Source organism: Cryptomeria japonica, chromosome 3 (genome assembly GCF_030272615.1).
Source record: "Cryptomeria japonica chromosome 3, Sugi_1.0, whole genome shotgun sequence".
NCBI lineage: Eukaryota > Viridiplantae > Streptophyta > Pinopsida > Cupressales > Cupressaceae > Cryptomeria > Cryptomeria japonica.
In genome coordinates this window covers 684,194,253-684,209,386 of record NC_081407.1, presented here as the reverse complement: position 1 = coordinate 684,209,386, position 15,134 = coordinate 684,194,253, and the positions used below count along the sequence as shown (strand labels likewise).

Here is a 15,134-nt window from a genome sequence, read left to right as displayed (position 1 = left end):
GCTTATCCTAATCTTTCTGGAACTATGGCTACATAATAAGAACTACACGTGATAATGTAACCTATCGTAAAGGTGAAGTAACAACTCATGCCTCGTTAGTTTGAGATTCAATTTTAAAAATACAAAACAGGCCTAACCACAACTTCATCCTTCTTATTAGTCTTGAAACCGCTGTTAATTCAATCTTAAACCAAGACAATCGAACAACGATTGGTAATCTCTTTTGAAAACTAAACAATCTCGAAACAAAATTTTGATAGTACCTACGTATGACGGTTCAAGCAATGGTCAAAGGCAATTCATCTCACAACTAGTCTCATTTTATAAATTTGAAAATCTGTAAATATAAAGAGTTACAATGAGAGTAATTATTCTTCTGATACCATATAATGGGAAAAAAACATATTAAACAGTACCATCAAAGAAGAGCTAGAAATTTTATATATAAATTTAAGTACAATATGCTTACAGAATCAACCAATGCTTGGCAACCCATAATAGGAGAACAAATTCAACGACATGCCCTAAAGAACTAAAGATGTAATGATGGGCCTATTTGGATTACACCAACATTCATGTCACATGTTTCTCACTGACTAAAATTTATTCATTCAAACCCTTAAGTATAAAATTGTGTTCAGAATCGGTGATACCCTTGAATGTCTATATCAAGAGAAACAAACAGGTCATTTAGTTTCCTACTTTAAAACAATCAAATAGTAATAACTGCTTAAAAAAGGAACCCTACCCATTGACAACAAAATTCATTGATATCAAAACAGACAAGTTGTACTCATCTCTCATTGATTTAATCAATACTCGTCTCTTATCGAATTAATCAAGACATACTTAACCAAGTCTTAAAATCTTCAATAGGTATTTACATGTGATATACATATCTCGCAGAAATTCCCTGAGTTCTAATAATGCCTACAGAAAGCACCAACACAATTAAGTCTAGAAAAACTCATCACTAGCTTATGGCATCCAAAATACTTAGCCATGCAAAACAAGGAGCCAGGTTAGCAAGACCATAGAACGTAATTGTACAAATTTCTTAAAAAAGATCAACACATCCAGCAAATTGAATCAAAGAACATTGTTCAAAGTTGCTTTCACACTGATAAAAAAAAGTGTCACGTACGGCCACGGGCACCCCCTGAAAGCAAAGTAAAAATTATTATACATTTAAAACCATGACAAAACCAATAAAATAGCGAGGAGCAAATCACTTCTACTGATTGTTACCTCTTCCAGTTCCTCCCCTTCCACCTCCTCTAGCACGTCCACCCCTACCTCCCCCTTCTTCTGGGGCTCCTCGACCTCCAGTTTTTGTTGGTCCTCGACCACCACCTTCCTCATTTCTTCCTCTTCCTCTTCCCCGATTAGCAATAACAGGTTTTCTATCTGCACATGGACCAATATTAAATTAATATCTCAAGCCTGATATTAATTAAATATCAAACAGCTGCAATCAAACAGTGAAAAGTAAATAAACTTATGTCAGACATGAGCACAAGGTGCTACCTATACGTCTAATCGTTTCTTCTTGAACTTTGTCAATAACCTGCCAGTGAAACCACATGTTAATAAGCAATCTGAAGAAAGGCAGCAAAACCAGCTAATTACAATCATCATAAAAGTCTCTGCAAACAGATGATTTCTGCAGAATCTAATTGTGAGACAGAATTGACCAGACAAAATAGTTATCATGCCCTCTAATCACATCTTGACAGTCTCCTATCAACAATGTTTATGATCACATCGACTAATTGACCCTACAAGCTTACATTGATCTAATGTGGGCCAACAGTTTATCCAAAGACTTTAAGTTTCTGGTCCCAACTTTCTTCAATTTGTTGTGGGGGGATCCACCTCAAGTCTTTTCAATTCCCCTAAATCACGATCCGTGCTAAGATATGTGTTTCTCTATGCTTGTAAAATTATATGTAATGAATAATAAATAAATTAGTATAATGGAAGAAAATGTAGATGATGTTATGAATTAAACTTCTAAATATGTTATTTCCTTGAAAAGAAATTATTTTAACAGTCAATTTGTCTCTTTATTTATTTTTTATTCGTAAGAGTTACATATCAATAAAATTGTCAATCGTCAATGAGCTCCCCATGCACCACGTAACCCAAAAACCCAAGTAGTTAAGGCTTGTAAAATGCACCTCTTAGTGCATAAAAAAACCAGATCATCAGTCTAGCTGAGCTGAAATTATTTATTTTAACCAGCAAGATGATAATGATAGACTATTGTAGGGTGGCATGGTGTTTAGATGGCATGAAATCTAGTACTAGGTGTACAGATAATCTGACTTCCTTGAATAAGAGTCAAGAACTGAGTGTAGTCGCTACAAGAATTAGTTAAACAGTATCTAAAGCACCTGAGTTAAAAAAGCCAGTTAGAGGAGAGAAAAAAATACAATGGCTCACTTCTCATACAGAATTTCAAACTGCAGATTTTTGATGATTTTTTTCCACCACTAATGACAAGTTATAAAGTTCAAGCCCCAAAGATTTGAAAACAATATTATATATATGAAATATAATAATTGGGGGTCATTCTACTGTTCAGCGTCACAAAAGATTCCCTAAGAATTTACTGGTTCGTATCATCTATTTATTTGTTAGGTTCATAGTTAACCTTTTCATTTTCAGCATGCAAGTGTGTTAATATTTTAATTAACTGTTCTATATATTAATTAACTGTTATAATATTAGTTAACTGTTCATAAGTTTACATTGTATGTTGGGGGAAAACATAGATCTGAACACTACCACTAGCTGAATTCATCACCTGGAGAATAGATTTGCCAGCAGAAACATATCTATTATTTAATACAATCATGAAAGCAGTTTGCTGTAAGTAATATCAGTGAAATTGGTGGCATTTTTCAGTCCGAATTCAAGTTGAGAGAATGTTCTAGGCATCCAATAAGAAACTGAAGCATTTGTGCATATTATATAACACCTCTATAAATATTTCTTAGAGTTGCAAAACACCCAGAACACTTGTAGACTCTTACCCTACAGACAGAAATTCTAGTAATTCTGAACAGCTGGACACTGCTCATTCTTAGCTTTACAGTCATTTTATTTACAAGAAAGGTAGACAGGTATTTTTTATCTTTCCTTTCTTCTTCTGAAAATACAGTGTGTACAAATCTCCCAAATCACCAATCGAAAAACTAGGTGATCATAATTATGATAACTGGAAAGTTAAGATCCATTTGTATTTAATGGAATATGACATTAGCCCTGATTAAATGAGTTAATGGCTATGTTCCACGGGGACGCATCCCCTGCCCTTTTTCCCTCGTACTCGTACCAGGGACGAAACGGGGATGCAGGGATGGGTATTTGTCATTTCCTAAGCGTCCCCTTTTTGGCAAAAACACGGGACATTTCGGGGACGGCTGTTGGGCAGTAGGGGACGGCAGGGGGCGGCAGGCAGGGGACGCCTAGGTCCCCAGGACAGCTGGCCGTCCCCTATGGCCCAGAATTTTTATGTCCAAAATAAATAAAAAACACATTTTTAATTTATAACAGAGGTTTGGCTGGCCCCACCATGACCCCAAATAAATATTAAAATATAACAAACCCTAATCTAATGCATAAAACAAACAAAAGGAAGAAAAAGACACTCATTTTGACATTTGCAAAATAGGAAAAGAGCAACAAGAAGAGAAGAAGCAGCTGGTTAAGGAGTGAATAGCAGGTGAAAGAGGAATTGGTCTAGTTCCTCTGCTGTGGAGAGGAACTGGTCCACATATAGCTTCATCCAATCAGTCAAGAAGAACCACCTTACCTCTAGACAATCAGAGAAGTTAGTGGCTGTTCACAATGCATTGCGGCTACAAGATCGCCAGACTCTAAGTATTGTTAGACTCCAGCCTTACGTTAGGATGTCAATCCTAAAGATGCTAGGAGGATGAGACACCTCCAAGATTGCTTGGGGTTCCATTGGTTGAGGAGGCAGCTCCTCATTTGATAGTGACTCAGACAGAGAGACTAGCTCTGATCTTGATTTAGACTCTTAGTTTTAGACCTACCATGTGCTGATTATAGACAGCCATATATTTTCTTAGTTTATCTTGAGTCTTGACATTATGATAGACAGCTGATTATGGACTTTAATGTTTTAACTTTTCTATTTACAGTTTATGTCATCTCATAGTTATGGATGTTTATGACATGTTTGTTGGCAATGATTGATAAAAGCATTTGAATTTTGGTAAAATGATTGTCAATTCTCTTGTGAAATCTCGATTCAAGTCTAATGCAATGTATTAATGTCTATGATGAATGATTTACCATTGTTATGATATGCATATGATGAATTTTTTCTATATTTATAAAAACCCCCTATTTTTTCAACAGCTGTCCCCTGCCGTCCCCGTCCCCGAAACTCTGTGGAACATAGGTTAATGGTGCACATCAAAAACCAAGGGATCCAATAGTTGATTTGCAAAAATTTATCATTTCAGAAATGCAGATGAGGAAATCCTCAGTCCAAATTGTTGAAAACCAAAAACTCTGTGGAACATAGGTAAATGGTGCACATCAAAAACCAAGGGATCCAATAATTTATCATTTGAAAGAAGCAGGAACCAAACATGTAATGGCACTACTGCTGAAACACAGCTTTCTAAGATGACCTGTCTATTAAGTGAAATTTTGAGTGCATTAGCTTATTATTGCCCATCGTCCATGAAATCACCTGTTTCCTGAGACTGTTAGATGGTTTGAAAAAAAAGTTTGATTTGAATCACAAATCATTTCAAAACGATCAACTAGACTCAGACTCACTCACACTGACATCCATCTAAGACATTGTCAACCCACTTATTGGTGGAATAGAAATTGATTTGTAGAATTAGCATCAAACACATTAAGAGAAAAGCACATATACCAGATGATGTTGGAGAAATACTACGCAAAAAACCTGAAAACAGAAATGCAGATGAGGAAATCCTCTAGTCCAAATTGTTGAAACCCAACTTGTAGAAGAAAGAAGTGGATGATATCAATTTGAGTTGGCAATATGGTAAGGAAAAATTAGACTTCCATGCCCACATCCAAATATATTTCTGACAGTAATCAATTCAGGAAGGAGTTAAAAAAAATTTAAGGATATTTGACTATTCTTAATGTCCTTGTCACAAGAAAATCTGATGAGTCTCTAATTGCATGTTTCATCAACCCACACACTCAAAAGCAGGGATTCTCATAAAGAAGGGACTTCCAAGCAAATCTGAAGAAATCGTGCAAACAAACGGATTGTGAATGAATTGTCAAAGATCAAGAGAACTTTTCTTCTCTGCAGAATGAAACTCCAACAAAATATCGAAGACTTTAGAAAGAGAATATTTAATCAACCTTTTTCCCTCATACATAGTTGAAGTAGTTAATTATCTTCCAAGGACCATGTAGAACCAACATCAAAATATGAGGTTTATCAAAATTGACTGTTCATGTGAGTTGACATACATTGGTGAAACTGATTGTTTTGTTTGTATGTAATGTGGATATCAAGTGTGATCAGGTTAGCAAGTTTGCAGATATGCAGATATTTGTATTGAAAAGACGGGACCATTATGTCAAAAGGCATGTAAGAGAAGCTGTTGAGATTAGCAACCATGCACACAGTTTAAAACTCAACCATTCATGGAGAACAATTACCGATTATCAATTTGTTCTAAAAATCATTTCCTAAGAGCAAATGGCACCTGATTGGAATTAACAAGTTTTTATTCTAAATAATAGATAATACTAATGATACAACTATTTCGTTTAAATTTATTATTATTTATATAGATAGTGGTTAAAACTGATTAATTTTAAGATAACAGCTAATACTTCACCAGAGTTATCCATATAAGGACCTCTCGTCCACAATCTGTACACTTATTCTCGTCTTAACAATGGATTGAGGGGAGTATAATCCAAAACAATTAGAAGCACTCACAAATTTTTTAAAAAGTTCCTCAAATTCTGATAGTGGAGAAGGTTGCAAGAATGCATGTCAACAAAAAAGCTGCTTGGCAAGAAATGGATTGATTGTGATTAAAAATTTCTTACCCCAATTTCCTCCAAAAGCTTGTTTTCTGATATTTCATGGTCTGTAGAAACCTTACATCTCTAATAGTAAATTCCAAGAACAATACACCAATAGTGTCTGGCAAAAGAAGAGAAAATCAATATGCAAATGCAGAGAATCACATGTAGCCAATACTCAAGTGAATTCAATTGTAAATTTAATTCAGATTAATCATGACTTTGTTATGTTTCTTATGTCAAAACCAATTCCCGCAATATAGACGGTATGTACCAAACAAGCGTGTATATGTCAGGATCTGATATCATCCAAGATATGATCAAGAAATCTGTTATCATAGACTTTTTCTAGGGTTTGTGCATGGTTGCATGAATAACATTCGCAAGCTGATCCCGTTCAACCAGTGTTCCCTGGGGATAGGATTCTTTTAACCTACACAAGGAACAAGGACATCCTGAGGAAGGCAGGAAGGGGTGAGATCTCCCCCTTCCGTCCCGATGGGTGCCAACAACAGAAAGGGTCATCCCTAGAATGGTCTTGCGTTCCACGGTCGTTCTCTTACTGTCTACCCAATACAGTTGAGGAACCACATCCCTACAAAAAACCTACTTTTTCAATCACAGTTAAGCTCTGTAAATTTTCTTTTTCCATTTTTAAAAAATTGCAGTTAAGCTCTGTAGATTTTCTTTTCACAAATGTTTGAAAGTTAATGAATCCACAAACTATTTCATGGGAAGTGGGCCAAGTAAAAATAGATAAGGAAATAAAAACAAATAATGACAGGAATTCCACTTCTTTGACTATGCAGCACTCATCTTTGGCTCCCATACTGTGTCTTACACAGCCGCTCCTCCACCTTTACACCATCCTCTTCATTGAGTCTGACTCTTAATTTAAAAACGAAAAAAGAAAATTGCACATTAAAAAAATATTTTAATATAACTTATATATTATAATTATATCTTTATTAACTTATTTATATTCATTATTTTATAATATTGTATATTTAATTTTTGTTATTGGAAAATATGAGGGAATCAAATGTCCCTTGGCCACTAAGGAGCACAACAGGAGCTCCCAAATACCAACACTCCCATTATAAAAATTATATTTTTTAATGTATTGTTAAAACTAATGTATTAATATTAATTAATTTCATAATTTGTTTATTGCTAATGATAAATTGTATTCTTTTACCATATATTATAATTTTCAAAGATTATCGGGGACACGGGGATGTGTACTGAGGCATTCTCTGGCCATTCCCAATCTTGTAATGTTTTGGGGATGTGGGACACCTAGAATAATCCTCAAGCCATCCCCAATATCTCACACCAGACAATGTACATCCCAAAAACAGTGCCAACCCAGAAATGCCCATGGACATCGATGGCATTCCTTAAAATTTAAAAATCATGGAGACAGACAACAATCCCTGGGTAGTAAACAGCATTTAAAAGAAATATTTAATATTAAAAAAAGAAATAGGAAAAATAAGGGAGACAGGAAGTTGAGCAACTTTGATGGAGATTACACCTAAAGTATCATTGTAATATTCTTTCCAGAGAATACTTAGCTCATGGCAAGATCTAAGGGACTCAATAAAGAGGGTTATTTTCCAAGACAAATCTACAGGACAATGCAGTAAGACCATGTTTGCTAGAAGCATGAATGGTAATGCACAAGCACTTGTGATAGAGCTCAAGTTCATGTGGCACAATCTGAGAGCAAGATAATGTTTTAAAAGAAGACACAAGTTACCACAGGCAATCATAAGTAATGTTATGCTTGTATATACTACCACAAGGATGGAGCTGGTAGTGGTAGCTGTACCAGAAAACAAGAACCCACCAAAAGTGTTAAGGGTTTAGCTATTAATTCAAGATAGCAAAATGATGTACAAAGTGATTATCCATGCGGAATTATCATGTTTGGTGAAGTATTGTATGCTTTCATCATATGGTTGGAATATAGTTGTATGACTCTTGGTATTCCATGTGTTAATTGCACAGTTAGATGGTTTGAGTTCTTTTGTTCATGTCTATATGTATCATCTTGTGTGAAAGCACCAAAGTTGGAAGGTTTTGGAATTATCATGTTTGGTGATATGTGTTGTATGCTTTCATCGTATGGTTGGAATATAGTTGTATGACTATAGGTATTCCATGTGTTAATTGCACAGTTAAATGGTTTGAGTTCTTTTGTTCATGTCTATATGCATCATCTCGTGTGAAAGCACCAAAGTTGGATGGTTGTGCAAACTGAATTGGCTAGCATTGGATTGAACATTGTTGATATGAAACATTAAAGTGATTGCAGAAGATGTATGTTGCAAACTGAGATCTGTTAATAAATCTTGTTCTATTGGATCTTTGATTTTGAATAATACAACTATGAAAGTCTTTTGATGGTGAGATTTCTCCCATAAGGATCTTCCAAGTAAATCTCCGAATCTTGTGTAATCTTGTGTATGCATTCTGCTCTGTTCACTTCTATTTGTTGCTAGATAGACTTTGCAAATAATGTTGATGTTTTTCACTGAACATAATCTTAAGTTTCTTTCATCCCAGTCTATTGATCTACAATAAAGGTGAAAACTCCGACATTTGGTATAAAAGTGTAGGTGGTTGTTTAGGATGTTACTACATCTTTGGGAGTCCAAACCCTAGCATTATGGTGGTAAACCCTAAATGAAAGAGACCAAATCCCCGTATGTTAAAAGATACTTTATCAGTTTTCAAAGAGCATTTGAAACAGTTCCCAGAACAAGTCTGTGAATTAAACCAGAACATATATTGACAATAAAGTGATAACTGAAATCTCCATCACATACAGAAAACCACATTCATAATTCTGGGCATTGCAGACAGAATAATATCCTCTGATTATATTGACGGGAAGAATAGGAGACTTTGAATTACAAAACAAATTGAATGAGGTACCCATTAGTTTTTGCACCCTGGAGACAGCATTCCTTACTCGCTTCCATATTGGCAGGTGTCGATAGACACACTGGCAATAAGAGTAATCGTTTTAATACCCATCTGAATGCAGTAAGCCACCTGTAATGGCGTCTGGAACAAATGCCTCAAATCCGCCCAGACCTTAGTGAGTGCACACCAGACTGCTGGAAAGTCACAGATTTGCGATAATGGGCGCCCTTGCAGTGTCGTTATTGGCAGTTAGTCCCTTTCCCAAGCTCTTCACAGTCACCACAAACTTATACCTCTTCAATTCTCCGGCTCATGAATCTGTTATGCCACTGAGTTCCTCCTCACGCTGATGATACCTTCGCTCCAAGGTCAATATGAAATATTCATCAATAATCGGCACTTAGGAATTCTCAATAATAGGATACTTGTTCTTATTTGCTTATGCGGACTCTCAGAGAAAACAAATGATATAATGGGTCCCACAAACATATATTAATCGGCAGCCTTAATGTTCCTCTGCCCACTTCATCAAGTCATGATTTTAGGTAATAATATTCAAACATTAATCACCCAAGCCTTTATGAATTCAACTTGCCCATTCTCCTTAATATAGCTCCACTCCAATATCAAACTTCTTAATTATGCCACCACTAATATCAAAACCAGTTAATCAAACTCACAAGAAACGCAAATATTGAATGCGGCAGGTAATATTAATGAAACAGTAGATCAATAATGAATTTGTAATTCAACCAAGCACACAGGCAACCAGCTCTCAATCATATAAAAATGTCTAATACATCATCAGACAATATTGATCATTAATATCTGCAAATATTTCTGAATAAACCCTAAACTTACAAATTTGTCTCCAATGGAGACTTTGCAAATTTAGCCCAGCAGTGAACTCCATCATGAATCCACCCCTTTGAAGAACCAAGTTTCTGTCCAGCTCTCCTATCAACTCCTGAAGGTTTTCGTCTTCAGAAATCATAAACTGTTTATCAAATTCAAGCATACTTTGACACAGCCCAGCAACCTCCTTATAAATATCTCTCGGAAGTATCTAGAAGATAGGCCAACTTGGAAAAATCTGATTAATAAAGTGACATAATAATATTTTATTATTTTATTATTATTTAATTAAATTAATTAATATTAAGTCATCGTATGAATATTTTATTTATATTTTGAGAACTTAATAAAAAACAATTTAATTAAATGTCACCTTAAAAATTGGGGACATTACACTAAATCACTCAATTTGTTGCAGTTTATCTATGAATAGTTACAAAAGAGTAACTATTTACAAAGGAGGACATGAAGGATTTTGTGAAAAGGTAAAACCATTAAATTTCCGGCTAGCATATCAAGGTTCGCAATTGACAGATTCTGCAACCAGAACTTTGAATTGTAAGATGAAAGATCCTCTAGTGGAAAGAGATCAATGGGTTGTGATATCTTCTTCAACCGAACCCTCAGGTATGTTTGACAAAAGGAAAATGTAATGTCCCCTACTAGGAGGCTGCCTGTTTCCTACTAATCAACGCCCATTACTTAATATTATCATGCCTTAAATTAATTTATTAAACTAGATAACAATATTTATTCATAATACAACTGATAGTGACTATATTCAAGCCCCAATTCTTACTTCCTTTCTAATCCTCAACCCTGGATGGGGATTTACTTGTCTAGGGCACGATGACACCACCTCCATAATTGGGCCCAGGTTTCAGGAACATCCGTCCAGACCACCCTTGGGGCTCACCTAATTTGGGATGGATTTAATCTGCCTCTCCCTAACAACACCACGCCTCTCCTTATGGTGGACTCTGGGAGGGGGGGGCAATGGAGGGCAATAGAAATAATTAAGTAATCGGGCCAACAATATGCTAGTATCTTATGTCTTATGAATATATGCATATATCTATATCATTAGCATAATATAAACATCAATCATATTGTAATCAATATTCCTAGTGCAAGTATGTAATTGATTGTATTAAATACTTGGGAAACAATATATATATATATATATATCCCAAACAATGATGGAGAGTTCTGCCTTTCTCCATGGTGACTATTCTTGTAAGGGTAGCTACTCCCCATAAGTTATCCTTTGCCTTGGATAATAAACATTTCCTGTAATCACACCACTTTGATTGCTTAATGACACGTATTAACATAAGCAAAAACCTTCATATATCTCTAAAACTATTCACTGCATTATTATCTTAGGTAATTCTATGCATCAATATAATTTAAGAATGCTGGCCATTGATGGAATGAAATCATTGCCTTTGTTTCTGCTTTGTGAAGGTAACTACTGGCTGATGCATTGATTTCAGAAAATCGCAAAGTCTCATAAATGAGATGATTTTCTGATTAACGGTGTCTCTTGATTTATTTATTTATATTTTCTTCCTATTAGAAGGTGGATGAGAGGCTGTTGATAGGTGGGACATGACAGAAAAACTGGATAAAAAAGCAACAAGTATTATACAGTTATGCTTGTCAATTTCTGTGTTGATAAATCTGTCAGAGGAATAGACTAAAAATTCATTGTGGAAGAAGATAGGTACGCTATATCAATCTAAGAGTCTGGTTGATAAGCTTGCATTGAAAAATTAGTTATTATCTCTAAAACTGAAAGAGAAAAACTCGGTAACTGATCACTTGAATAACTTTATTATGATATTTAAGTCAACTTGAGTAACCGATTGCTTTGGTCATTACATAATTCATCAAAAAACTTAATAAAGTCTATCAACAGTAAAGGTGTGTTACTAGAACTAGAAAATGTCATTTGCATTTTGTTAACTGCAAAAATTAGAAAATATTCCATAGTTGTTAAAGGCAAGTCTAAGGAGAAGAAAGGTGAGAAGAAGAAAGGAGATAAGAAGTCCAAGGGTAAAGAGATAAGTCCGAATCTCCGAATAAATCTAATGAGAACACTGGAATTGTGGCAAGAAAGCTCAAATAAAAAAGGATTGCAACTCCAAGAAGAAGAACAATTCTTCTGATCGATCCCCATAGTAGGAATGCATTTATTTCAGCTGATATCATTGGTGCTGATTCTTGATTGATTAACTCAATTTCTTCTAATATGACACCTAGAGAGTGGTATTCTGATTACAAAGTGTATTGAAAGATATGTTTTCTCAATGATAACAAGCCCTTGATAGTAGTGATGCATTTATTTCTACTAATATCATTGGTGATTCTTGATTGATTTTCTCATGTTCTTCTCATATAACACCTAGAGAGTGGTACTCTGATTACACTTAGTGTAGTGAAGACATGTTTTCTAAATGATAGCAACCCCTCGAAGATAGCCAGGGAAAAGTAAAGGTTCCCATCATGGATGAAAGAGTAAGGACACTCTCAAATGTTCTGCATATTAGAAACCTTATGGTTGTGTCTAAAATGGTTGAATCAGGAATACATATCACTTTTGATGGTAAAAGTTGCAAACCGCAAGAGATAATTTGATGTTTGCTAAGTGAGCTTGGCATGGTACTATGTCTAGGTTAGACCTATGTTACCTGGCATGCACTGAACTCGCCCCACACCAGTATTGAGATGTCCAGGTATGGGTCCACACAAGGGTACGCCAGCGTACCTAGGTGTACCCATGGGTACTGAAAGGCGGAGCACCAAAAAGTAACAAAAAAAGACAAACTAGTTCGACAAGATTTTTTGAGCTATATCACAAGTTTTCTTTGTTTTCGATTTTTAGACAAAATTGTGAACAGCTAGGGTTTCCAAAATTTTGTTGCAATTTTTTTATGTTTTTTGATAAAACTATAGGTGTTCTTTGTTGCATAAAGACAGGGCCTTCAATCTAAAAAAATGCTTTTCTCCATCATGATGGACAAGAAGATGTCTTTCCAAAATCATTTGATGAAAATCAAAGACATTTACAATCAATTGGAAGCTATAGGTCGCAAGATGGAAGAAGAAAATATGGTCGTCATAACGTCGAAAAGCAACACACACACATATGCACATTTCATTGAGACACTCAACATCACATCTACCAATGTTGACATGAAGTTTGACAATTTGTGTGACAAGCTCTTGCAGCAGGACAAATGGAAGAAGCATTAATAGCAACAATGATTCACTAAGTGTGGAATAGGCCTTTTAAAACAAGGACAAGGGCAAAGGCAAGTGGCCAAAGAAGAAAGGACAAAGTAATTTTAATGATACTTCCAAGAATCTGAAAAATATCACACGTCACTATTGTGATAAATTTGGTCATTTGTACAAGCACTGCAGAAGGAGGTTGGTTGATCAGAAATCCAACCAAGGATGGTCTCCACAAAAGGTTAATGTCTCAAAGCATTCTAAGCAAGAATCAACCTTCTATGCTTTCATGGCCAAACAACAAGCAGATCAAGAAAAGTCTTTTACATGCTGCATCAATCTTAGAGCATCTCGACATTTTACTCACAGGAAAGCTTGGTTCACAGAGTACACAGCTTGCTCTAATGCAGTTCATCAATAATGGAAAGGAGTATACAGTTGTTGGGAGAGGCAATGTTCAGATAACCTCTGGCGGGAAAAATCTTATGTTCCTCAATGTATACCATATATCAGGCATAGAGCTCAATTTGTTGTCAATGAATCAAATTATGTGCCACTGTCCCAAATTGGACGTCATTTTTTGCACATACAAATGCTATATTGTTCAAGAGGAATCCAAGAACACCATCGTTGTTGGTGTTCAAGATCATAGTTTGTATCAACTTGTTGATACTAGAGAGGTTCAAAAGTGTGCATTGGCAGCCAAGAGTGCATCAGATATCAATACGTTATAGCATCAATGTTATGGGCATCTCGAGCTATCTTATCTCTCTCAATTAGCTCAAGAGAATATGGTAGAAGGTTTACCTAAAATCCAATAGCAGATACAAGGCATTTGCAAAGCTTGCCAAGAAAGGAAGTAGCACAGGACTCTGTTTTCAGATGGACAAGCTTGGAGCGCCTCGAGAGTTCTACAACCGGTTCTTGAAGATGTCTGTAGACCAATGAATACAACATCGGTCATTGGTGCCAAGTATTTTCTCTTGTTTGTTGATGATTTTAGTAGGAAATGTGGGTGTTTTTCTATAAGTCAAAAATGTGGGTGTTTTTCTGTAAGTCAAAATCAAATGTGTTCAAGGAAATTCTGAAGTTCAAATCACTAGTGAAAAAAGAGTTTGGTTGTTCAATAATCACTCTTAGGTCTGATAATGGAGGTGAACTCTTTTCGAATGAATTAAATGACTTTTGTGCTAAACATGATACAAAACATCAATTCACAACACCCTATAATCCACAGCAAAATGGAGTAGTTGAGAGAAGAAACCGTTAAATTATGAAGATGGCCCTGTGTATGTTGGAGAACAAGAGTGGAATTATGAAGATGATCCTGTGTATGTTGGAGAACAAGAGTGTTCCCAAGAAGTTTTGGGTTAAGGCAGTTTACATTGTAATTTATTTTCTCAACAGGTCTCCAACATAGGTAGTGAAGCAGAAGAACCCAAAGGAAGCTTTGGTATGGGAGGAAACCGAAGGTGAGCAATCTTAAGCTTTTCAATTCTACTGCATACATCTGAATTCCTAAAGATACCAGTGTATAATGAAAGCAAATCTCAACAGCAGATTGATAACAGTATGGGTTAATGTTTTCCAGTTAGACACAATTATCTCAGAATAAACATTATTACATCAATCTGGAAATATTTTGTCACTTCTATCCATATGCTCATTACAAATATTGTTGTCCACAACATAAACAATACTTATGCGATAACAATCTATGCACTAACACCCCAAGTTATAGTTACATACTTCATAGATGAGCAAACTGATACATCAGTAGAGTAAGCATATATCAATCATATTCACAGTAATGTTCAGTTTCTACTAACTATTATATTCACATATTTGTAACATTGTAGACTTAGTGGATTCCTCTTACTGTCCTACTGATATATGTAATGCGAAATTTGGAGTTGATTACACTGGCCCAGATGTATATTGGCATAGCTAGCTCAAAGAACAAATGATATTGATGCCTTTGAATGGCACCATCAACTCCCATGCGATGCCCCTATCAGATCAGGGCAATGCAGCTCCAG

The 15,134-nt window shown here is 35.5% G+C and overlaps 1 protein-coding gene across 2 annotated transcripts in view; it reads right to left on the bottom strand.

Annotated features, from left to right (window-relative positions):
- Window positions 1–767: 767 nt before the first annotated feature.
- The window catches only part of LOC131051128 (sm-like protein LSM4), a 30,026-nt gene continuing 15,659 nt past the window's right edge, over window positions 768–15,134 (bottom strand). For both annotated transcript variants that reach the window (XM_057985504.2, XM_057985502.2), the window contains exons 5-7: window positions 1,528–1,567; window positions 1,249–1,407; window positions 768–1,159 (exon numbers count right to left, since the gene is read on the bottom strand). In XM_057985504.2, the coding sequence (XP_057841487.1) occupies window positions 1,137–1,159; window positions 1,249–1,407; window positions 1,528–1,567 (222 nt within the window). In that variant the 3' untranslated portion in view covers window positions 768–1,136. The remainder of the gene's footprint in view (window positions 1,160–1,248; window positions 1,408–1,527; window positions 1,568–15,134) is intronic.